The following is a 24,949-nucleotide window of genomic DNA, read 5'->3' as shown; positions in this document are numbered from 1 at the left end:
TCCTTTGACACTAGGGAAGTTGATTAAATCTTGGTGTCTCAGATTTCACACTGGTAAAATGTTTGCACTCACTTTAATTGTAGCGGTTTTATTCACACAATAACCAAAAGGTAGAAACAGCCCAAGTATCCAGAACAGATAACCAAATGTGACATCATATTTGAGAAGCAGTGTTTGGCCTTAATAGGGAAGAAATTCTGAAATCCACAAATGGAGAGACCTTCAAGATATTACTCTAATCAAACAAAGTTAGACACAGGGACAAATAATGCACAAGGATCCCACCTGTGATTCCAGAACAGACAAAGGGATAGGCAGAAAGAATAATGGCTGGGAGATAGGGAATTAATGTTTCTAGGGGAGGGAATTCTAGTTTTGAATGATGGGAATGTGTCGGGGACTGGTTTTCCCAATGTTTAGAGTTCACACTGCTAAACCATTTTACTAGGTATATTCTGCTATAACTTTTAAAACACAACAAATGACTCAGTGAGTTAGTATTTATGAAGATCTCAAAATACTGCTTAGCACACAATGGTTCATTTCAATTAATATTTGTAAAAATTCACAGAAAAGTGACAATGTTGAGGGGTAAACACAAGAGCTAAACACATGGCAAAGGTGATTATAATCATCAGAAACATGTTCTAGGGCAGAGGCGCTCACACTTGTTCAACAGGCCCTGAGAGTTTCAGTGATGTTTCATGGTGCCTATACCAAAACAAATGTTTCCCAGTTCCAATTTTGTATGTGGTTAGGACCAAACAACTTCATGATGACTTAGGTGCTACCAACTTAGTACCACTGAGAACTGTATGACTTCCTAGACTCTGAAATCAATTCATCTGAACACCACTATGTCCATATTCTGTCCACCGTAATTTTCAGGAAGTACTTACTTTGTATTTATTTATTTTAGATAGGGTCTCATGTAGCCTAAATTGGCCTTGAATGCCTGATCTTCTGTTTCCACCTTCCAAGTGCTGGGATTATAAATATGTGCCACTATGCCTAGAAAATTCCTTGTTTTTTTTTAAAGGCAACAACTGTCCATTTCAGTTTTTCAGACACATGAAGTCACTGAAAGGAAATGTTAATACTCATTCATAAAACTGTCAATAACCGCAGACCAGTAGTTTGTACTCCGACAGAAGTCACTGTTTCTGGGCCAGGTGTGGTGGTTTTTTAATCCTAGTACTTGGGAGGTGGAGGCAGGAGGGTCAAGGGCTCACAGTCAGACCATCTAGATAGATGATTCAGTGGATAAAAGCACTTGGACCTGAGTTCAGTCTCTGATACCAATGCCTACAAAAAGCAATAGGTGATGGCTCACAGCTGTAATTCCCGCAGCCCTCCTACATGAGGTGCGAGGCAGAAAACGAGAATTGTCAAGCTCCAAAAAGTTGTCCTGCTCACACTCTCATATTGTGATACATGCATGTCTGCTCTCATATGCACACATCATACACATATACGGATAAAAACTTCAAATTTAAACGAGTTCAAGCCTGGTAGTGGTGGCTCACAACTTTAATTCCAGCACTTGGGAGGCTGATGCAGGTGGATCTCAAGGCCAGCCTGGTCTACAGATTGAGTTCCAGGATAGTCAGTGCTACAGAGAGAAATCCTGTCTCAGGGGGTGGGGGTGGGGTGGGGGTAAAGCCAAAACAAAACAAAAGGAGTTCAAAGCTAGCCTGGGCTACATGAGATCCTTTTCTCAATAATAAAAATAATTAAAAAAATTTTTTTTAAATCAAGTTTGCTATTTTCCTCTACAGTTTAAAGTGTGCCACACTGGGATACCTTGGCACCAAGCTTGAGAAACCAGGTTTCTAGAGAGGCATCAATCCAAAGCCATCTCCAGAAGAGCCAGGATACATGGGCTCTTAATTGCTTCTCTTGTCTTTATTGTGCTTGTCTCTCCACACACACCCCACGCCTGCCCCCCCCCCCCCCCACTTTGTAACACATTTCTTTATTGATTCTTTGGGAATTTCACATCGTGCATCCCAATCCCACTCACCTCCCAGTCTCTCCATATCCACCCCTCAACCCTAGAGCATCCCTCCCAGAAACACACCCCCACCCCTCCCAGATTAATTAAACACAAAACAAAACAAACAAAAAACCACCTCACTCTTCCATCTTTCCAAAACCTCTTCATTCATCCTAGTGGCATTGGGAGCTGCAGTGTATCACAAAGTATACCCTTTTGTCCAATCAGCCCCATCAGAAAAATGTTAACTGCAGAGTAATTGGTCTGCTTCAAGGCCTCTGGCACACCATCATCACTGGACCCTCACTGAAACTCCTCTTGGATATCCTTCTATTGCCCCAAGTCATGGAGATCCTGCGGTTATCGTTCCACAGGAACAGTCCCTTAGTACACTACAGCAGGGCTTGGATGGGGTAGAAATTAGGGTGGCCAACCCAAGACACAGGATGTGGGTCTGAGAGGTAGCTGAGCTGGTCATCTGGGCCACTGGGATTGCCCTCCTCAGGCAAGGGGCAGAGCCACCTCTCCTAGACCCATGACTTTGGGGCCAGCTCTCTACGCCTAAAATAAACCACTCAGGATCAGACTCCCAAAGTTTGAACCAACATAGGCTACTCAGTGGTGCTAAACCAAACTGCCTCCTGAGGATCATCACTCTGCTGGCCATGGAGGTCACAGAGACAACCCTCCACCCCCAAACAGATATCAGAACAACTTTGTGGAGTCACTTCTCTACTTCCACCGTTATGTGGGTTTTGGGGCTCAAACTCAGGTCCCTAGGCTTGCATGGCATGCACCTTTACCCCACTGAGCCATCTTGCCAGCTTTTTTTTTCTTTTAACATATATTTATTTTTATTTAATGTATATAAATGTTTTATCTGTGTGTATGAATATGTACCACCTGCATGCCTGGTACCTGTGGAGGTCAGAAGAGGACATCAAATCCCCTGAACTGGAGTTATATAGGTAGTTGTGAGCTGTTTTCCTATATGAGTGCTGGGAACTGAATAATCAGTGCTTGTGTTCTCCACATTTCAAGCTACTATGTGAAGAAGATGAACCAATGTGGAAGCAAAGTTGCAAGCATCACCACACAATCAAGAACTTTAATCCCAATCTGGTGACTGAAAGCCAGGTTGCCAACATCAGCTCTTACCTCTGCTTCTTTGTAATATTGTCAAAACCAACAGTTTGCACTTGTTTACTTCCAACTTTTAAGGAACATGATTTTCCATCATCATCAGACCCATCTTCTAGCACATACCGCTTCTTAAGGGCCGTAAGAAAGTCTACTCCAAAATTAACTTTGTTTGGACGAACAAAGGAGCCTCCTGTTGGGTGCCTGAGAAGGGAGAGAAATTACTATTCAAATATCACCTGCCAATGTGTATGGTGATAGAGGCTTGTCAATCCCAGGCATTTATTTGGGAGGCTGAGGCAAGTTCCAGACAAAGCTACATAGTGAGACCCTGTCTCATAAATATAGATAGACAGATAGATAGATAGACAGACAGACAGACAGACAGATAGATAAAGTACTTATTGTTAGATATCGCTTTGTTATTTAATCAAGAAATATTAATATGGCCTGGCAATGGTGGCACATGCCTTTAATCCTAGCACTCGGGAGGCAGAGGCAGGCAGAGCTCTGTGAGTTCAAGGCCAGCCTAGTCTACAGAGCAAGTTCCAGGACAGCCAAGGCTACACAGAGAAATCCTGTCTTGAAAAACCAAAAAGTATGTGTATTATAAAGCTTTTTTTTTTGTTTTTTGTTTATTGAGACAGAGTTTCTCTGTGATAAAGCTTTTAAAACTATTTTCAGTAGATGTGTGTTACTGGGGATTGAATTCAAGGCCCTACACACATTATATAAACATTCTACCTATGACCTACATCTACAGAGTCTCACTAAGGGCCTTGAACTTTAAAAAAAAAAAACTTACTCATCTGCATGTCTATATGAGCACATGAATGCCATGGCACTATGTGAAGGTCAGAAGACAGTTCTCTCCTTTTATGTGGGTCCCAGGGATCTAATTCAGGTCGTCTGGCTTAGCAGCAAGTGCCTTTACCAGCTGAATTATCTCACGGGCCCAGACTCTGAAGTTTCTATACTCCTGTTTTAGCCTCCACAACAGGTAAGATAATGGGCATATGCCATTATGCCCAGCAAACACTATATTTAATTCACATATCTGCTTTCTTAATATATTTTGTTTTCTATGTTTTTGAGACATCTCCCTCTATAACTCAGGCTGGCCTGAAACTCACTATGTATCACACACTAACACTAAACTTGTAAAGATCCTCCGAACTCAGCCTCCAGTGCTAAGATTACAGGAGTGAGCCACTAGACTTAGCTATTTACTACTTTTAATTAATGTTTTTATTTTTATGTATACAAGTGTTTTATCTGTATGTATGTATGGGAACCACTTGTGTGCGATGGTCACTGAAGCCAAAAGAGACATCAGAATCCCCAGAACTGGAGTTACAGATGGTGTGAGCCACCATATGGGTACTGAGAACTGAACCTAGGTCTTCTGCAAGAACAGCAATTGCTATTAACTACTGAGGCATCCCTCCAGGCCCCTATTTACTACTTTTTAACGCAGTATTTTATGCTTCCCAGAAGGATTCAGAATAGGGGAGATGGGAATTAAAAACCTGGCCTAGCACATACTGCATAAGGCTGCAAATCTAAGGTGGACCTTCAAGGATTAATGAAACTTGGTTTAAAAAAAGCTGAGAAGAACTTTCTTTTTTTAAATAAATAAATATTGAAAGATTTTTTTAAAAATGCTGGAGGCAGGAGGATGGGATGACGAATTTCTGGGCTGGCCATACGGCTCAGTGTGCTAATGAAGTGCTTCTTGTGCAAGCCTGGTAACCTCAGTTCAATCCCAAGCAGGACCCATTAAAGATGAAGAAAGACTGACTCCATAAAGTTGTCCTCTAATTTCCACACATGCACAGAGGTACAGAAGTTGCACAGATACATCACGTGTGTACACAATAATTTTTAAAATTAAAAAATCCTAAAATGCTAATGTTTACATGTAACGTATTGGAATTAGAAATATGAAATTTTATTTTTCAAACAGTGATTTAAATTAAAAAAACAAAAACAAAAACTGCAGGCTGGAGAGATGTCTCAGCACTTAAGAGCACTGGCTGCTCTTCCAGAGGACCAGGGTTCAATTCCCAGCACCCTCATGGTGTTCACAACTTTCTGTACACACACACACACACACACACACACGAACATTTAGGATAAAAATATATTTGTGACTTTCTTTCTGAGACTGTTCTGCTACTTAGCCCCAACTGCCTTGAACTCCTGATCATCCCACCTCTGCGCTTTGTCTCTGTAGTTTCAAGATTACAAGCACTTAGCCTGAATTCATACTTCTTACAGCAATGGTAATGAGTTAGTCAAAAGGAGATAGTTATTACTTTTGGTTGCAGGCAGAGTGTGGAATTGTATCAGGAAGCTGCGAAGTGGAGTCTGTCCCTGTTACAGATCAAAGATCTCAATCTTTGGTGAAACATTCCCAGCAGGTTTCTCAGGAAACCAAACAGCCCAGTAAATGATAAAAAATGCTCGCTAGTCAAACGAATGACCATCAGTAACAAATCTCCAGAAGATACACTGATTTTAACAGTGATTTAACAGTGATTTAGACAGAAACCACTAATATTCTAAATTAATGTCAAGATGCTGCAGTGAAACACAAATTCTGAACCCATGAGGAAAATGGAGCAGTTCATAAGTACTTTCATCCCACTAGCCCCTAGTGCTCAGAACCTCAGAAAATTTCATAACTTGTGACATATAAAAAAAACAAAGAGCTGGGCGGTGGTGGTGCATGCCTTTAATCCCAGCACTCGGAAGGCAGAGCCAGGAAGATCTCTGTGAGTTCCAGGCCAGTTTGGTCTACAGAGTGAGATCCAGGAAAGGTACCAAAATTACACAGAGAAACCCTGTCTCAAAAAAATCAAAGAAAGGTATAGTGGTGTTTAATCCCAGCACTCAGGAAACAGGCAGATAGATCTCTGTGAGTTCAAGGCCAGCCTGTTCTACACAATGAGTTCCAGTTCAAAAAAGAAAGAAGAAACCCAGGCTAGCCCAGGCATGGTGGTGTATACCTATCATCCCAGAACTTGAGAGGTAGAGGCAGGAGGATCTCAAGTTTAGAACCAGCCTTAGCTATACATCAGGTTAGAGGTCACCCTGTACAACATGACTAAAACAAAAAACATGGGGTGGGAGATGGCTCAGTGGCTAAGAGTACTGCTGTGTAAACATTAGACCTAGTTTCCCCAGCACCATGCACAGCCACATAAGCCTATAATCCCAACACTATAACATGGGTGTGTGGCAGAGCTAAGAGGTTCACATGTTTGCCTGCCAGCTAATCTAGCCAAAATGGTGAGCTCTAGGTTCAATAACAGGCACTGTCCCTGAGTACTGGGATTAAAGACATGCACCACCATGCCAGGTTGAAGTACCTTTTCAAACTATTCCAGATCCAACAATGCTTCTTCCTCTCCAGCCCTATTATTAAATGATTAATTATGACCTTGTCAATTCGTAAGAAATATTTACCTGCATTTAAAATACATAGTACCTTCATGGCTCCCATCATGCTTTCCTCTCTCGGGATTGTCCCATTCGACTCCTAACCAGAGTCCTAGCAAAACAAAAAGAAAAAAAAATAGTGACAAAAGATGACAAAGGGATGCTCCATTCTCCTTCAAGCAAATACAATTTGTAACAGAAGCTGCATCACACACAGGTGGAGGAGGGAATGTCCCAGGAATCTCCTGGGAACGTCATTCAAACAACGCAATAGTAGCATGTGTGGGCCAAAAAGCCAACCAAAACCCCAATAGCAGAAAACCAGAACAGCTAAACTTTACTGGGTATACTAAGCATGGATGAATATTGAAGACATGCTACCAAGTGAAGAAAAACACCACAGGGGACTAAATGTGGCTTACCCCACACAGAGGGGATACAGGGATCTCTCTCTGTTGAGCTGACCACTTCATAAAGTGGCTAATGCATGCCACATCATAATTCATAACTATAACCTGTACATGATTAAAATGGCAAATTCCACCCTAAATACCTGTAATTGCCACCATAACAAAAAGTCCAGAGGGAGGAAAAACTGAAGGTAAAATAGAGAGAATTTCACTCAAAAAAAACAAAAAACAAAAAACAAAAAACCAAAAAACCCAAGAGAAAGCCTTCAAAGAAAAAGATTGTCCCAGAAAGAAACCTGCAAGAATGCAAGAGGCTCAGACACCTGAGTAAGATAAAATGGGCAGCCGAGCTGCCTGTTCCTTGGGCATAAAGTTTAAAAAACGAAAGCATCAGTAACTAATTAGGGATGAGAAACAGATTTAAGTGTTCAAGTGTTCCTAGGTCTTTTGTATGGGTCTCAGAATTAAAAACAAAACAAAACAAAAACTGGGGCTGGAGAGATGGCTTAGCAGTTAAGCGCACTGGCTGCTCTTCCAGAGGACCTGGGTTCAATTGCCAGCGTCCACATGGCAGCTCACAACTATCTCTAACTCCAGTTCCAGGGGATCTGGCACCCTCACACAGACATATATACAGGCTAAACACCCATACACATAAATCTTAAAGCAAAAACACAAAAACCAAAACTTAAAAGCAATTATTAGGGGTTGGGGATTTAGCTCAGTGGTAGAGCGCTTGCCTAGCAAGTGCAAGGCCCTGGGTTCTGTCCTCAGCTCTGGGGGTGGGGGGTGGGGGTGGAGAGTAATTATTATTAGGGTTTCCTAAGTCAGAATAGCATATCTTAGCCTTAGAGAAATCATTAAGTAATTTTATTTATTTATTTATTTATTTGTTTGTTTGTTTTTTGAGACAGGATTTCTCTGTGTAGTTTTTGGTGCCTGTCCTGAATCTTGCTCTGTACACCAGGCTGGCCTCGAACTCACAGAGATCTTCCTGGCTCTGCCTCCTGAGTGCTGGGATTAAAGGTGTGCACCAACACCGCCCAGTTCATTAAGTAATTTTTAAAGCTATGACTACCTAATTAATAGAGAAGAAAAATAACCCAATGGGGTGGTAACAGAGCATCCATAAGGCAAACACACAATAATAAACCCAAATTATCAATAATTCTGTGTGCATGCAAACGTGCAGATGTGTATGTTCAGGTGTACAGGTACATGTTGTGAGCATGCATTTGGAGGTCAGAGGTCAGTCAAGTGTCCTTCCTCAAGGGATTTCTTCCCTTTTTTGTATTGTTTTAAAGATTTATTTTTAAGTGTGTATATGTGTTTGGTGGTCTGTTTATGTGAGTGCAGGAGGTACCCAAGAAGGACAAAATGTCTGATCCCTGGAGATACAGCTATATGATATTATAAGCCACCTAATGTGGGTGCTAGGAACTGTTCTTAGGTCTCCTACAAGAACAGGAAATGCTCTTAACTGCTGAGCTATCTCCAGTCCTTGCCTTGTTTTTTGGAGATAGAGTCTCTCAGTGGTACCTGAAGCTCAATCCCTAGGATCTACAGTAGAAGAAACAACTCTAACAAGTACTGTGAAACCCATACACATTACACATACATACAAATAATGAAAACAAACAATGGGATTTTGGTAGGGGAAAAAAACCCTAAAATTTTGACCACTGATAAATTTTAAATTTTAACAAAATTAAGTCTTTTGATCCATAAACACAGGAGGTTTGTCTATACATATATTTTTTTCCTTCCTTCCTTTTTTTTTTTTCAACACAGTCTATGTAGTCCTGGCTGGCCTATCCCTTACTATGTAGACTAGGCTGGCCTCTAACCCTCTGCCTGCCTCCCAAGTGTTTGGGTGTGCCATCATGCCCAATTCCTTCTTTAATTTCTTTCTGTACTGTTTTGTAGTTTTCATTCTTGTTGGCTAATTCCCAAAAATTTTAGTTTTTAGCATCATGCATATACAACATGGAATGTTATAGTCAGCCCACTACAAATCAAGGAAAGAAAGTCTAACACAGGCTATAACCTGAATGAACTTTAAGTACATCATGCTAAGTGAAACAAGCTGGTCATAAAAAAGAAAAAATACTGTATGATTCTGCTTATGACTCCCTATAGTACAAATTGCAGAGACAGAGGAGGAAAAAGGGGAAATTACTGCTTTATGGGTATGACATTACAGTTTGGGAAGACAAAAAAACTGTTCCAGAGATGAACAATGAATGTATTTGATGCCTGCGACTATACATTTAAAAACAGCTAACTCAGGTAACCCTAGCCTCAAGAAGAACCTTGATACAGAGTGGCAACAACAAAACAGACAATTTTTAAAAAGATTTTTTTGTTTATTTTATGTATATGTGTGAGTACCTGCATGTATGTATACCATGCCCAATGCCCAAGGTATTCAAGAAGAGAGAATTGGATCCCGTTGAAACTGGAGTAACAGATAGTTGTGTCACCATGTAGGTGCTGGGAACCAAACCTGGGTCCTCTGCAAGAGCAGCAAATGCTCTTAACCTCTGAGCCAGTTTCTCTCTAGCCCCAAGAAACTGTTTTAAACAAGGTAGAAGATAAAGACCAACACCTCAGGTTATCCTCTGACCTCCATATGCATACTGTGGCATGCCCTCATGCACACAAATTAAAATGATGTATTTTATCCTATTGGTATATTTACAAAAATCTTCAGTATGTTCTCTGATCACAATCTCTAAGGATTCTGTGAGCCTATAAGAAAATGTTAATTAGAAAATTGTCAAAAGGCTAGGTGTGGTGGTGCAAGCCTATAATCTAGCACAGGCAAGAGGATAACTCCAAGCTCAAGACCAACCTGCACTACATAGCTAAACACTGTTAGAAAAGAAAAGAAAAGAAATCAGGCCAGAGAAATGGCTCAGTGGTTCAAAGCACAGGCTGCTCTTGCAGAAGACCCAGGTTCAGCTCTCAGAACCCACATGGCAGCTCACAACTATCTAGAACTCCAGTTCCAATGGATCTGGCACCCTTTTCTGGCCTCTGCAGGCACTGTGCATGTGTAATACACATACATATAATGCAGGTAAAACACACACAAAATAAATTTTTTTAATTCTCATATATTTAGAAATTAAGCAATGTTATTTTAAATTACTTTAAGTTAAAAAAGAAATCACAAAACAAATTAGAAAAATTTTGAAAAGACTGGGTAACTCAGTAACTCAGTAGTCAAAGCAGCCAAGTGGGCATGGATTACTAACTAATTCCAGCCTTGAAGGTGGGAAGAAAGCAAGCACTCTGTATGAATGAGACCCTGCCTTGATGAGTAAGGTCAGAGAACCATTAAGGATGAGTCCCTACACCAACCTTGGGCCTTCACATGCCTGAGGCTAAATTTAAAAGTAACAGACTAATTTTTTTGGTGGAGGACAATACAGGAGTAGAAGGGGTGTGGAATCTTCCTCTACAGTTTAGGAGAACTGGTAAAGCCAGGCATGTGGCAGGAGAGGTCCTTCATGGAAGCTCTAAGCGGCCACCACGCGCTTTACCACTGGTAAAATAAAGCCTGGATTTGTGTTGGAGACTCCAAAATGTTAGGAGATGTCAGAGCCATAGGATATCTGCCAGGGAGAGCTGCAGATAGGGAATAGAACCAGCAAAAGAGAAAAAAGAACATTACAGGCAGCAAAGCTTGAAGGGCAGAACCATTAAGCCTTTTGACAACAGACTTTGGGCCACAGTATTTAGTTTTCCCTGCTGGATTTCAGTATTCCCTAATTATGACTCCATTCCTCCATTTTGGAATGGAGTCTTATTTTAGTAATATACATTCTGTGCCACTGTATGTTGGAAGTATGTTATCTGCTTTTGGATTTACAGAAGGTTACAATTAAAGAGATTGCTTTGAGTCTCAGAATGAGATTTTAGACTTTTAAACAGCATTGAGACAAAAACCAAGGTGACTTTTGAAATAGAACTAAATGCATTTTGCATTATTTTATTGCCACAGCTTTTGGGGGCCAGGAGGTAAAATATGGGTGTGAATGAGAATGGCCCCCACAGGCTCATATGTTGAATACTTGGTTCCTATTGGTGAAATTGTTTGAGAAGGATTAGAAGATGTGTCACTGGGGGTGGGCTCTGAGGTTTCAAAAGACATGCCATTCCCAGTGTATGCTCTCTTTCTGCTTCCTGCTTTATGATCAAGATGTAAGCTCTCAGCTGTTCCTACCACCATGCCTTTACTCTGCCATCATGGATTCTAACCCTCTGAAACCATAAGCCCAATTAAGTGCTTTATTTTGTTGAAATAATAAATAAAACAAAAAACAACAAGAAAACCAAAAACAGATGAGGAGCTCGGAGTGTAGTTCAGTTGGTAGAGTGCTTGCTTGCCCAGTATACATGAAGCTCTGGGTTGAATGCCCAGCACAGTTTAAACTGGGTGTGGGAGTCCATGTTTGTAACCCCAGCATTCAGATTAGGAATTCAAGGCCAGCCTGGGCTACACAAGAGCCTTTCATAAAAAAAAAAAAAAAAAAAAAAGAGCACCAGGCCATGAAAAGACAAAGACACAGAGAACCTAAATGAACATCGCAAAGGCAGACAAGGTAGTCTGACAATTATGAGAGACAGTGGAAAAGGAAAACTATGGAAAAGGGCCAGTAGCTGCAGGAGCTCAAGGGGATACACAGCTGGCACACAAAGCATTTGGGGAACAATGGGAGACATAAGTCAGACATTTGTGACTAACCTATACAATAAATAATACCAAGCACAGACCCCAAGGTAAACTAAGCATGAGAGTGATGCCATTAGTAGACACAGTGATTATTAATACACACACCACTGCAATGAAGGAGGTAACACAGTTGGTTATTTTTACTGTTTGCTCTTTGGGGGTCTGCCACCCAGCTCTTAAATAAATACATGGAAACTTATTCTCACTTATGAATGCCCAGCCTTAGCTTGGCTTGTTTCTAGCCAGCTTCTCTTAACTTAAATTATCCTGTCTACCTTTTGCCTCTGGGTTTTTTACCTCTTAGTCTATATATCTTGCTTTCCTTCCTGCTCTGTGGCTGGCTGGGTGGCTGGCCTCTGGCATCCTCATCTCCTTTTTTGTGCCTCCCATTCTTCGTTTCTCTTCTCTAGATTTCTCTTCTCACTTATTCTCTCTGCATGCCAGCCCCGCCTATTTCTCTCTCCTGCCTAGCTATTGACTGTTCAGTGCTTTATTACACCAATCAGGTGTTTTAGGCAGACAAAGTAATACAGCTTTACAGAGTTAAACAAATGCAACATAAAAGAATGCAACACATCTTTGCATCATTAGACAAATATTCCACAGCATAAACAAATGTAACACATCCTAAACTAATATTCTACAACAAGGTAACACTCAAGGAGGTTGTGCACATATAGATAAGAAGTATTCGGGTTGGAGAGATAGCTCAGAGGTTAAGAGCACCGACTGCTCTTCCAGAGGTCCTGAGTTCAATTCCCAGCACCCACATGGTGGCTCACAACCATCTGTAATGAGATCTGGCACCCTCTTCTGTGTACACAATAAATAAATAAATTAAAAAAAAAAAAAAAGAAGTATTCGGGAGCTTGCCAATCTTTTCCCTCAATTCTGCTGTGGACTTAAAACTGCTTTAAAAAATGAAGTATAGAAGCTAGGCATGTCTAGGGCTAGCCAGAAGGTTCTGTGGGCCAAGATGATTGCCACTAAGCCTGATAGGCCTGTGTGCAATCCCTGGGACTTATGCGGTGGAAGTAGAGAAGCAACTCCAGTCAAGTTGGACATGGGTGCCCACATGCATGTATGTATGCAGAAAAAATAAACCAGTTTTAAAAATAAGCCTATGTATAAAATGAGTCCATATGATCAGTGTATTCCACCTCATACCCTAACACAAGATGCCATATTATAATTGGATTGACTTGCTGAACATAAAAGCCAAACTAAAGGATCCTAGTATACATGAGGCCTTAGGTTCCATCCTCAAGGCTAGTGGGGGTTAAAGTTGTTTGATAAGTGGACTATTTAATTGAATTTGACAAAGGTATCACCAGGTCAGTGACTTTACCAATAGGCTAGGAGCTACTTCAGGTACACTATCTGTAACTACAGGGCCCATCTCCTCACAGGGCTAGCTCAACCACTGGACACTGTAGACATCCAAGTGCCAGCGATCTCTTCCTTTACCCACTCCACCCAAGGACAAGGATGGATACTGCCAGCATATCAGCTTTGTTGCTGCTTCTGCTCTTTGGCTTCCTTGCACAGACCAAGTCCTGAGATAACTATTTTCAAAGACACCTAACTATACTTATGTAATTAAAGACCAAGAAACTCAGAGATTCTACCCAGTTCTACTAAGCAATATTGTTGACCTGAGTCATTCTCAATTATCTCTACATTCCCCTCAGACAGGGCACCTCCTCAGAGCCTCCAAATATGGCCAACAGCTCACAGCCAAAACAAAGTTTCACTACTCTAATGGCTGGAATCCTGCTATTTCAAGGTTAGCCTAAACAAAACTCAGGTTCTTTGAAGCTATGAAGGAGGCTAGCTTCAACACCATGCTAGGCAGTCTCATGTCTAGAAGGCCCCAATGCCACTGTGCTTTTGTAGTCTGTAACCTGGGGGTGTCTTTAAAAGATCTATGTGGGAGCCCGTTTTCGGGTTCCTCGTGGCTTTACCCAGCATGTCCGCATAGAGGATGATAAGGACCATGGGTCTGAGTGCAGGTGTCTGAGATGGTCTGCACTTGGCTGTGCTGGGGGGAGGAGGTCTTTTGCTCCACCCCTTGGCGTCTCTATAAATACCCTGGGGCAAGACAGTCGGGGCCGATGGAAAAGGTTCCAGGCCCTCTTGAGGCTATCCTTTATTTTCTATCTGTTTATCTCCGCAATATAAATCCTTCTGTCTAATATTTCCTGCTGCTTGCACTCAAGAAAACTCTAGGGAACTGTGGGGTTGGTGGGTAAACGCCCCACAGCTGTTGCTGCTCAGAAGCCACATACTGAGAGCGAGCCTCAGATCCAAGTCAACACTAAATTGCCCTGTATCTATCTACTCAGATCAGTTCCGAATATATAGAAAATATTCAAACATTTGCTGATTGAGTGAGGCATACGAGGCAGTTTACTACATTATCATTAAAGAAAAAACTACAGATCAATGTTCAAAATGAGGAGCAGGGCTCAGTAACAGGCACTTGTAAGACTGAGATAAGAGGATTCCCTGAGTCCAAGAGTTCAAGGCTAGCCTGAATAACATAGCAAGACCCCCCCATCTCATTAAAAATAAAAAAGGAGAAGGGCAGAAATAGAGAGCAGTTAACTAAATGACATAGTGTACTAAATGGCTAAGCATTAGGAAAGCCCAGTACTAGCAGAGAGAAGGAAAGAGACAGCACAGGGGAAAGGAGAAGGGAGAGCACAGGGGATGGTGAGGTGGGGCTGATAGGACAAAGTACTGTTTAGATGTATGAAGATATCACAATGAATTCATTATGATATACTACTAGTACATACTAAAAACAAAGGTTGAAGAAGAAAAACCCAGGAAAATAATGTCATAGGCCAAGCAGAGTGGAGTACTCATTTAATCCCGGACTCAGGAAGCAGAAACAGGTAGATGTCTGTGAGTGTGAGGCCAGCCTGGTCTATATAGCATGTTCCAGGCCAGCCAAGGCTACATTTAAAAAAATTAATAATAATAATGTTACAGAAAGTAACAGAAAGTAAATGAAGAAAGGCATCAAAAAATTGTATGTGTATCTGAGCCACACTACACTGATGCCTGAGGAATGATGAAGGCCTTCAGCAAGAAAGAGCAGTCTTTCAAAAGAAAAGGACTGCTGATATCACTACCATTTCCTAAGGGATCCAGTTTCATACTGGACACATTCTTACTGCCTTGGAGATCAGTGGCTTTATCAAAGAAGCTATTGACTAGTTATAGAAGCTGGGAAGATGAGATCAAAGGACTAGAAAGAAGACTCGATGTCTATGTGTGCCTGTTCTGGTTAGTAGTAACTAACACCTCCCTACCATGTTTCTCACATGAAGAGGAAACAATCCTATTTTAAATCTATTACCAGAAATCCCTGCCTCCCCCTGGTTGTTTTTTTTTTTTTTTTTGGAGATAGGATCTCACACTGCAGCTCAAGCTGGACTAGCATTCACTTTGGTAGCCTGCACTGACTTTAAAACTTAACAATTCTCCTGCTTTAGCCTTCTGAGAACTCGGACTATAGCCATGAGCCACTGTATCTGGTTAGAAATTATAGATTCCATATATCTTTGAGATCTTTTGAGATTTGAGGAATTAGAATTAGGCTATGTATTTAGAAGTTAGATGTTTTCAATTCTGTTTAGCTTGTTGCCACTTAAACCCAGTTCTTTCCAATATTTATAAATTTAATTGTATTTTTTCCTGTCCTGTTCTCCTCAGAGGTATAGGATAAGCCTTAGTTTAAAAAAGAAAATCCAGCCGAGTGGTGGTGGCACACACCTTTAATCCCAGCACTCAGGAGGCAGATCTCTATGAGTTCAAGGCCAGTCTGTTCTACAGAGTGAGTTCCAGGATAGGCTCCAAAAGCTACACAGAGAAACCTTGTCTCAAAAAATCAGGGAAAAAAAAGAAAATCCATTTTAGGTTGAGATTTAGGAGCCTACAATATGCCATCTTGATATACGTCATTAATTTATTATTCAACAGTTTATACAATATATATATTTATATAATATATATGTATGTATGCATGTATTATTTCTTTGTAAATCAACAAAAATGAGCAATATACAAAGTTCTATTTGGCCAAAATGCAATTACATTATCCACAGTTATATAACATAAGTATATACCCATGCATATATACAAATACATACAACATGGGGAGGAGAAGCATTCAAATAACTTTTTTGTTTGTTTTGTTTTGTTTTTTCGAGACAGGGTTTCTCTGTGTAGCTTTGCGCCTTTCCTGGAACTTGCTTTGGAGACTAGGCTGGCCTCGAACTCACAGAGATCTGCCTGGCTCTGCCTCCCGAGTGCTGGGATTAAAGGCGTGCGCCATCACTGCCCGGCTCAAATAACTTTTTAAATTATGAAAATTCAAGACTGTTGGTTGTTTGAAGTTTGTTCAGAAAATATTTTAAAGTTGATTTAGTTTAAGAAACACTACACAATCAATCAAGTAGCATATAATTAAGAAAGCTGTACATATCATATACATATACAATTCAATGTCACCCAAATAAAACTATGTATCTTTAAGTTGGCTGGCAACTTCCTTAAAACTGGTTATTTTATTTTCTTTATTTATTGGAGATAGTGTCTCACTGTATTGCTCCAGTTGGCTTGGAATTTGCCATGTAGAGCAGGTTGGCCTGGAACTCAAGAAATCTAACTGCCTCTGACTCTGAGTGCTGGGATTAAAGGCGTGTGCCACCACACCCAGTTCAAAACTGGTGTGATAAAGCACTACTGAGACGCTTCTATGGACCTGACTGAAAGATTTACTCAATATCATGGCTTACCTGCCACAGGAGGAACATCACCACAAAAGCGCACTGTTGCAAATTCTCCATTAACTTCAACTCTCCTACCAACGACATCTAATGGCAAAATGTCACTCATTATAAGACAACAAGAATCCAAAACAGGAGACCTAGGAAGGAAAACATGAAAAACTGACAAGAATTTAATAAGCAAAAATTGTAGCCTAGGCTGGCCTGGAGGGCTTAAACTTAGAGCAAATCCCCCTGCCTCAACTGCTCAAGTGTTGGGATAACAGATGTGAGGCACCACACCCAGCCAAAGTTTTCTTACAAGTCTTTTCCTCCATGGGGATTGAAGAAATGATTTACTGTGTAAGACGATTACTATGCACACATGAAGATCTGAGCTTAGATCCCTAGAAAAAGCCAAGTGTGACAATGTACACCTGTAATTCCAAAGCTGGGAAGAAGAGACAAGAGGATGCTTGGGTCTTGCTGGTTAGCTAGTTTTGACAACTGGTTGAACTCCATGTTTTGTGATCAACCCTGCCTCAAGAGACAAGGTGGAGAGTGCTGGATAAGACAGACATTGAGTAGACCTCTAGCCTCTGCGCGCACACACACAATATTAAAGAACAATGGTCACAGCTGGCGATCTGAGTTGGTAACATGCTTACCTAGCAGTCACAAAGCAGAGTGGCTCATGCATTTAATCCTAGTAGTCAGAGGCCAACCTGGGATATATAAAACCCTATCTTAGGAAAGAATAACAAAAAAATGGACAACTCAAAGTTTTAGGTGTGGTAATATTATGGATACTATCTCTTTATTTGCTTTTTCTTTAAGACAGGATCATGTAACCCAGGCTGGCCTCAAACTCATTATGTAGTTAGGGATGATTCTCCTGCCCCAGCTCCCAAAATGCTAGAATTACAAACATGTGCCATGTCCAGCTTTGCTACAACTTCTTTCAAACTTTGATATTTTGGAAATAAACACTGAACTATTTAGAGTTTCAAAAGCTGTCCCAGTAGCAGTGCAGGCAAGCCACAGAACGAAAGAGAGAGGGACAGTGACCAGAAGAGTGTGGATTTTAGTAAGTTTAGAATCAACATTTGGAAGAATAACTAGATAGAAATTGTCAAACAGAAAATTAGAAGCCTTGGTTGGTTCACTTTTTGCTTTGGGTAGATGGTGGTACTCTAAGGCACTGCAACTTCTAAGACACACGTAAAAATCCCTGTACTACAATGGAATCTTCAGCAATGAAAAGCAAAAGAAGTTATCACAGAACCCAACACATGGGGCAAGTAAAGACAGCATAGACAATTTGAGGAGACTGAGCAGTTACTAGGAACCAGACTGGGCTACTTATGTTTTAGGAAACAGATATATGGATAGGCCAAGGCAGCTGGCCAAGGTAGAGCCCTGCTCATAAGTCTATGCCCTGAAGCAAAGTTCTAGTCCTTGAGTAAGATGCCAGTAGAACTCCATTGCTAGAATTCCACAAGCTGGAGTGCAGGGTGTTATCTTGCCAGAAACTCAGAGTCCTGCTATTAGTCTGGGATTGCTGAGCCAAAGGGAATATGCATTTAAAATTTTGGTAGCTAGTATCAAATGTCCTTTTATAATGGCTGTTCTAATATATACAGCCCTATCAGGAGTATATGAGCCCTTGTATCCTAACAACCTTGCCTTCACAGAACATCGACAAACTTTTACCAGTCTATATTTTTTGTTTGTTTTGTTGTTTATGCTGGGGATCAATTCCAAGACCTGAGGCATGCTAGGCAAGGGCTCTACTACTGAGAGAGATCTGTAAAACATGTATTTCACCTATATCCAGTTGTAACAGAAGGTGAGCATCCAATACTTTTCTCTGGACTTTCATACCTTGCTCTCCTTTCCTTTTGACTTCCTGTTTTAGCTGATTTTTTGTTTTGTTTTGTGAGTTTTCCCCCCTAAGACAGGGATTCTCTGTGTCCTGGCTGTCCTGGAACTCACTCTGTAGACCAGACTGGCCTGGAATTCACAGAAATCTGCCTGCCTCTGCCTCTCAAGTGTTGGGACTAAAGTCGTGTGCCACCACCACCAGGCCTGTTTCTTTGTTTGTTTTTTGAGACAGGGTCTCTAGGAAAGCTCAGGCTGGTCCTAAACTCATTCTGTAGCTGAGGATGACCTTGAACTTCCAGTCTTTCTGCTATCACCTTCTCAGTGCTGGGATCAGACATGTATAGGTTTATGTGGTACCAGGAATGGAAACCGGGGCTTTGTGCCTGTTAGACAAGCACTATATTCACTCAGCCATCCCTAAGCCCCCTTGTTTGCTTTTCAGATGTGCTTTCACTATGTTGTTCAAGCTGGCCTTGAACTCACAACTCTTTTGCTTCAGTCTCCCAAATGACTATGTACCACCATACTCAGCTGTTTCCTATTGCTCTTGATGATGAAGTGACTACAGCTCCTCAAAACAATTTGCAAAGAATTGAAAGCATGGAGTCAAGAACTATCTGCACAAATGTGTTTGTAACTGCATTATTTACTAACAGTCAAAGATGGAGAAAGAAATCTAAGTGTTCATTAGAATAAAGAATATGATAAATACTGTTGTGTGGTATTCACCAGAGAAGACTGCTGGGACATGGGTTTAAGCCAACAGAAAGTCTTTAATAGCCTGCCATAGACTACACTGGATGTTCGAGATCCCAGTGTCACCCTGAACCTTTCTAAGGATGAGCTTTTAAGCACAAAAACCATGTTCTGGATTGACATACTTCAGTTAACAAGAACAGTTAGCCAGAAGTGGAACTACAGATGCTAAAAAGTATGGTTAGTATATTTAGAGACTTTCCTGAACTATGGATTTTGATGATTAGGCCTTTGGTTTCATTTTTGGCAGGTGGTGTTGTCTACTTGCTGAGTTTTACATCATGAATGGCAATTCCATCATGGAGTCATTTGTGCTAAGGGGCCTGTTACAATACACCAAAATGTATTATTCAACCTTAAAGATAAACACCAAGTGATCCTCCTTCTATGAAGTATCTAGGCTTGTCAAACTAAAAAAGACAGCTGTGTGTGGTAGTGAATGCCTCTAATTCTACACTTGAGAGTCAATCTCTGCAAGTTTGAGGTCAGCCTGGTTTACACTGAGAATCCCAGGCCATCTATGGCTATATACTGAGAACCTGTCTCAAAAATTTTTTAAAATAATTTTCCCTGATGAGGACAGAAAGTATAATAGTGGATAGATACTATGATCTTCCAGGGAAGGGAACTGGAAATCGTTATCTAAGACTAACAGTTTCAGTTTTGCAGATGTAAGGAGAGTTCTGGAGTTGGACAGCAGTGTTGGTTATATTGTGAATGAACTTAACACTACTAACTTTATATACTTAAAATTGCTAAGATGGTAAATTTTCTGTAATATATATTTTGCAATTTAAAAAGTAATTTCAGCTGGGCAGTGGTGGCACATGCCTTTAATCCCAGCACTCGAAAGCCAGAGGCAGAGGCCTGGTCTACAGAGCTACTTCTAGGACAGCCAGGCCTCACAGAGAAACCTTGTTTCAACAACAACAAAGTGATTTCAGTGAGATGGCTCAGCAAATAAAGGCACTTACCATCAAGCCTGAGTTTAATCCCCAGGACCCACATTGTAGAAAAAGAGACAGTTGTCCTCTGACCTTCACATATACTCCTTGGTATGCCCCTCCCTCACTACCACATACACAAATATATGAAATAAATTTTATTTTCTTTTTTTGAGCTGAGGATCGAACCCAGGGCCTTGCACTTGCTAGGCAAGCAATCTACCACTGAGCTAAACCCCCAACCCGAAATAAAGTATTTTTTAAATAAAAAAGAAAATGGGCTGAGGATATCGCTCAGTTGCTAAGACTGCTTGCCTTAGCATGCTTGAAGCTCTGGGGTTTGATCCTTAGCACTGCATAAATCAAGTGTGGTGGTATACTCTCATAATCTCAGAACTCAAAAATGGAGACAGAAGATCAAGGCCTACCTCAACTACATAATAAATCTGAGGTTAGCCTGGGCTACCACAGATCATGTCTAAATAGATAAATAAATAAAATGTCAAACTATGATGTTTTCATTTTCTTACAGTATCTGCTTTCTAAATAATTCATTTCATATTTAATTTGTCTATCATCTTTTTTTTTTTGTTTTTTTTTTTTGTTTTTTCGAGACAGGGTTTCCCTGTGTAGCTTTGCACCTTTCCTGGAACTCACTTGGTAGCCCAGGCTGGCCTCGAACTCACAGAGATCCGACTGGCTCTGCCTCCTGAGTCCTGGGATTAAAGGTGTGCGCCACCACCGCCTGGCTTATCATATTTCTAATTGTACCTCCTACACATATTCCCAGCAAGATGCTAAGACAGGAAAAATGTCATATGAGCCTTGATGTGCTAAATCTAAATATATATCCTATATATATTCTTTTAAAATGCATAATAGGGCTGGAGAGATGGCTCAAAGGTTAAGAGCACTGGCTGTTCTTCCAGAGGTCCTGAGTTCAATTCCCAGCACCCACATGGTGGCTCACAACCTTCTGTAATGAGATTTGGCTCCCTCTTCTGGCCTGCAGGGATACATGCAAACAGAACACTGTATACATAATAAATTTTAAAAAATGCATAATAAAATTTCAATAAATTAAACACAGACACAGACACACACAGACCCCAGAAAACAGTCCTAACTACTAACTCTATTGTTAGGACATTCTCCATGCTTGGTGGCACATGTCTTTAATACTAGTACTTGACAGGCAGAGGCAGACAGATCTCTCCTCTGTGAGTTGAGGCCAGCCTGGTCTACAAAGTGAGTTCCAGGACAGCCAGGGCTGCTAACCAGAGAAACCCTGTCTCAAAAAAACCAAAAAAAGAAAAAAATAGACAAAAGAAAAACAAAAGCACTCATATCATATTAAAAAAAATTAATGCTGAGATGATCCAGGAAGCTTGCTGAAAATCAGCAACTTAAAGGTTTAAAAAAGAAAAGTTCACAGGGTATTAGATTTGAAGGAAGAACGTATAGTAAAATTAAAAGTTAATCACGGTAAGAAAGATAAACTAGTGTTTCTTTTAAACAAGTAGCTGGAGAAAAGTGAAAAGAGAAAATAAATAAACAAAATTTAAAAAAGAGCAAGAAAGTACAAACTGCTGGGCTGAGAGATGACTAAATGGATAAAGTACTTGCCATTCAAGCATGAGCACAAGATTTTGGATTCCTAGAACCCATCTAAGTGCTGGGCATGTGTAATCCCAGCATTTTAGGAGGCAGAGACTGGATCCTTGGGGCAAGCTGGCTAGCTACATTAAAAGGAATTGGTGAGCTCCAGGTTCAGCAAGAGACATTGCCTCAATAAATAAAATAGAGAGCTCAAGGAAGACACCCAATGTCAACTTCATGCCTCCACATGCACTCATGTGTATATGCATCTGCACCACACATATGCCCCACAGTGAGTGTACAAACATGCATATACTCATACAAATAAAGTACAAAGTATTGGGTAGAAGTTGTAGCTCCCTGGCAGACTGTGTAAGCAAATATAGTATGGTAAAAAAGCCCAAATATCTTCATTCAACAATTAAGAGTGTCTAGTAAGGGGCTAGAGAGATGGCTCAGCGGTTAAGAGCACTGTTCTTCCAGAAGATCCGGTTTCAATTCCCAGCACCCAAATGGCAGCTCACAACTGTCTGTAACTCCGAGATCTGACACCCTCACACAGATATACATGCAGGCAAAACACCAGTGCACATAAAATAAAAAATAAAAAAAGGGTGTCTATTAAAAGTTTGACGCTGTTCTACATACTAAGTGTACAGCAGAAAAATACCTGCCCTCTAGAAGCTTCTACCTTTGTGGTGAGAAGCGCAATAAACCAGATAACTGGGTAAATCACATGATATGAACAAGAACAAGAAGCACAGTTAAAGATGGAAGAAAGTTGGTTAAGGAAGGTAGTATTCCAAAAAACAGATGGAGAGGTAAGGGATTGAACCATATGACCATAAAGAAGCTCATACAGGCAAAGAATAGCAGATCTGAGTATCTTAGAAGCTAGGATGTGTTTGAGGCCAAATAATGGAGCAATCGGGTAGTTATTAAACAACAGATCAGAGATGATGCAGGGACAGGCCATTTAGAACTCTGAAGGCCACTTAAAAAAACTTGTCTGCAGAGTGGACAGCAGTGTTTAGTAGAGTTTTTATTGTTTGTTTGTTTTTTTAAAGGAAAGAGATTATCTTACTTTCCTAAAAAGATCCCTCTAGATTCTGTGATGCAAGCTGACTAGAAGAAAAACTGTGACTAGTAGTTAGGGGGCAGTAATCCTGTGAGAGATAATGTAGTTTTTAACAGATGAATGTTAAGAAGGGGCTTGAAGATCTGGACTATTTTGACCACCAGAGGATTTGCTGATATGGACATATGAAAATGCTGAGTCAGAATGACTTCAAAGGTTAGGGTCCAAACAAATGTCTCAGTTCACAATTACTGTAAATACAATAAATCTGCAAGTCACAAGGCAAAGTACTGGCAGACCCACAAGCCTGTAATCCCACCTACTCTGGAGGCTGAGGTAGAAGAGTCAGGTAATCGAGGCCAGTAAAGACAAGACTCTGCCAGGGCTGGGTGTAGCTCAGTCAGTGGTAGAGTATTAGCTTAGTACAAAAGAAGCCTCAGAATAGGAGAAGAAGAAAAAAAAAAAAAAAAAAAAAAAAAAAAAGAAGAGGAGGAGGAGAAGAAGAATATGAAGAGGAGGAGGAGAGGAAATATACTAGTTTCAGCACCAAGTTGCTTTCTGTGGTCTCCTTTACCAAAAGCAAGTAACCAAAGCTGGAGCAGGTTTCTCCTTCAACATCAAAAGAAGCCAACTTCCAGAGAAACGGATTCTTTTGCATTATGACCCAATTGTGAACAAATAAAAAGTCCTCTTCATGCAACAACAATGAATACATTCTCAATGATGCACTGAAAATCAATCTGATTTATAAATGTGATGAATGGGGACAGGGATACTGATTCAGAAATCCTATAGCATGGAATAAATATGGAGGAAATGGCCTGGCCTGACTGCCTCCTGTGATTGTGGAAGAATGTTCTTCACATCAGGACAGATTTGTATCAGTAATTTAACTTTCTAAATATTTTTATAGATCCCAATAAAAAAAAATATGCCTTAAGCCAGGTGGTGATGGTGCACGCCTTTAATTCCAGCACTCGGAAGGCAGAGCCAGGCAGTTCTCCGTGAGTTCGAGGCCAGCCTGGTCTATAGAGCGAGATCCAGGATAGGCACCAAAACAACATGGAGAAACCCTGTCTGGAATGCCCCCCACCTCAAAAAAAAAAGTCTTATAAAATTGTCAGCATTGGAGTGTGATGGCCCACATCTTTAATCCCAGCACTCTGGAGGCAGAAACAGGAGGATCTCTGTGAGTTACAGGCCAATCTGGTCTACACATTGAGTTTCAAGACAGCCAGGACTACATAAAGACCCTGTCTCAAAAAACAAAAACAAAACAAACAAAAATTCCAGATAGTAGACTGTGTTTACAGCAGCACCTATAACATGAACACATAGAAAATTAAAACAAGAAGACATAAAAAGAAAGCAGGCACTATCAACAGACAGTGGACCTGGCTAATATTCACACCAGACAAGAGAGCAGTCTCTCCCTTTATCTGCTGTCTGTCTTTAGCATTTGTAAACCCTGTTGTTTCAACAAGCCTATTTCTTTGGGGATGGCCAAATCACACCCTAATTTGGGTTCAACAGTTCACATAACAGTCCCCAGATGGTAGTGAAGTCTGTAAAAAATTTATTCCCAGGGTGTGGCGGCTCATGCATGTAAACTCAGCACTCCGGAGGCTGAGGCTAGCTAGAGGTTTGACACGAGTTCAAAGTCATCCTGGACTAAAATGTAAGCTCCACGTCCAGCAACGAATCTTTGTTTTAAAAGTTAGTTAATTCATTCATTGCCAGGCATGGTGGCTCGTGCGTGTAACCCCAGAAACCGGGAGGCTAAAGCACTAGGGCTGCCGCTAGTTCGAAGCCAGCCTCAGATACATAGCGAGACCCAAGACGGCCTTGAGCTAAAAAACAAAAAAAACAACAACAACAAAAAAAAACAACCCAAAACCAAAACCAAAAAGAAACTGAATACAGCCCCCTACCCAGCTACAACGACCGCTGTCCACCAGAACCGTCAATAACGGAAACCAGGGCTTTCGTCCACAGTGACAGCCAGTCAGGTCCGCTGGCGCCTGGCAGCATCACCTGAGACCAGCACCCAGAAGACGCTGACAGAGGGGGCGCTTGGCGCAGGCGCACTAGCCTTCCGCCGGGTCAGCCCAGAACGCCGCCCCGCTGACCCGAGAGAAGTCTCGGAAATTAATGAATGCTGAGCCACCTCAAGGTGAAA

General features: G+C 41.0%; 1 protein-coding gene across 5 annotated transcripts in view; it reads right to left on the bottom strand.

Annotated features, from left to right (window-relative positions):
* The window catches only part of Tbce (tubulin folding cofactor E), a 42,158-nt gene that overhangs the window by 17,055 nt on the left and 154 nt on the right, over window positions 1-24,949 (bottom strand). For 4 of the 5 annotated variants that reach the window (XR_009379359.1, XR_009379360.1, XM_059263393.1 and 1 more), the window contains exons 2-4: window positions 16,540-16,670; window positions 6,608-6,692; window positions 3,155-3,340 (exon numbers count right to left, since the gene is read on the bottom strand). Coding sequence is in view for 3 of the 5 variants with exons in the window: in XM_059263393.1 (XP_059119376.1) it covers window positions 3,155-3,340; window positions 6,608-6,692; window positions 16,540-16,639 (371 nt within the window). In the remaining 2 variants the exon portion in view is untranslated. Of the gene's footprint in view, window positions 1-3,154; window positions 3,341-6,607; window positions 6,693-16,539; window positions 16,671-24,701; window positions 24,812-24,949 lie in introns of those variants that run through there. The other variant, XM_059263394.1, reaches the window with a different exon arrangement.

This window comes from Peromyscus eremicus, chromosome 5 (genome assembly GCF_949786415.1).
Source record: "Peromyscus eremicus chromosome 5, PerEre_H2_v1, whole genome shotgun sequence".
Classification (NCBI taxonomy): Eukaryota; Metazoa; Chordata; class Mammalia; order Rodentia; family Cricetidae; genus Peromyscus; species Peromyscus eremicus.
Note: the sequence above shows the minus strand (reverse complement) of the source record. Positions and strands in the feature narration are given on the sequence as shown.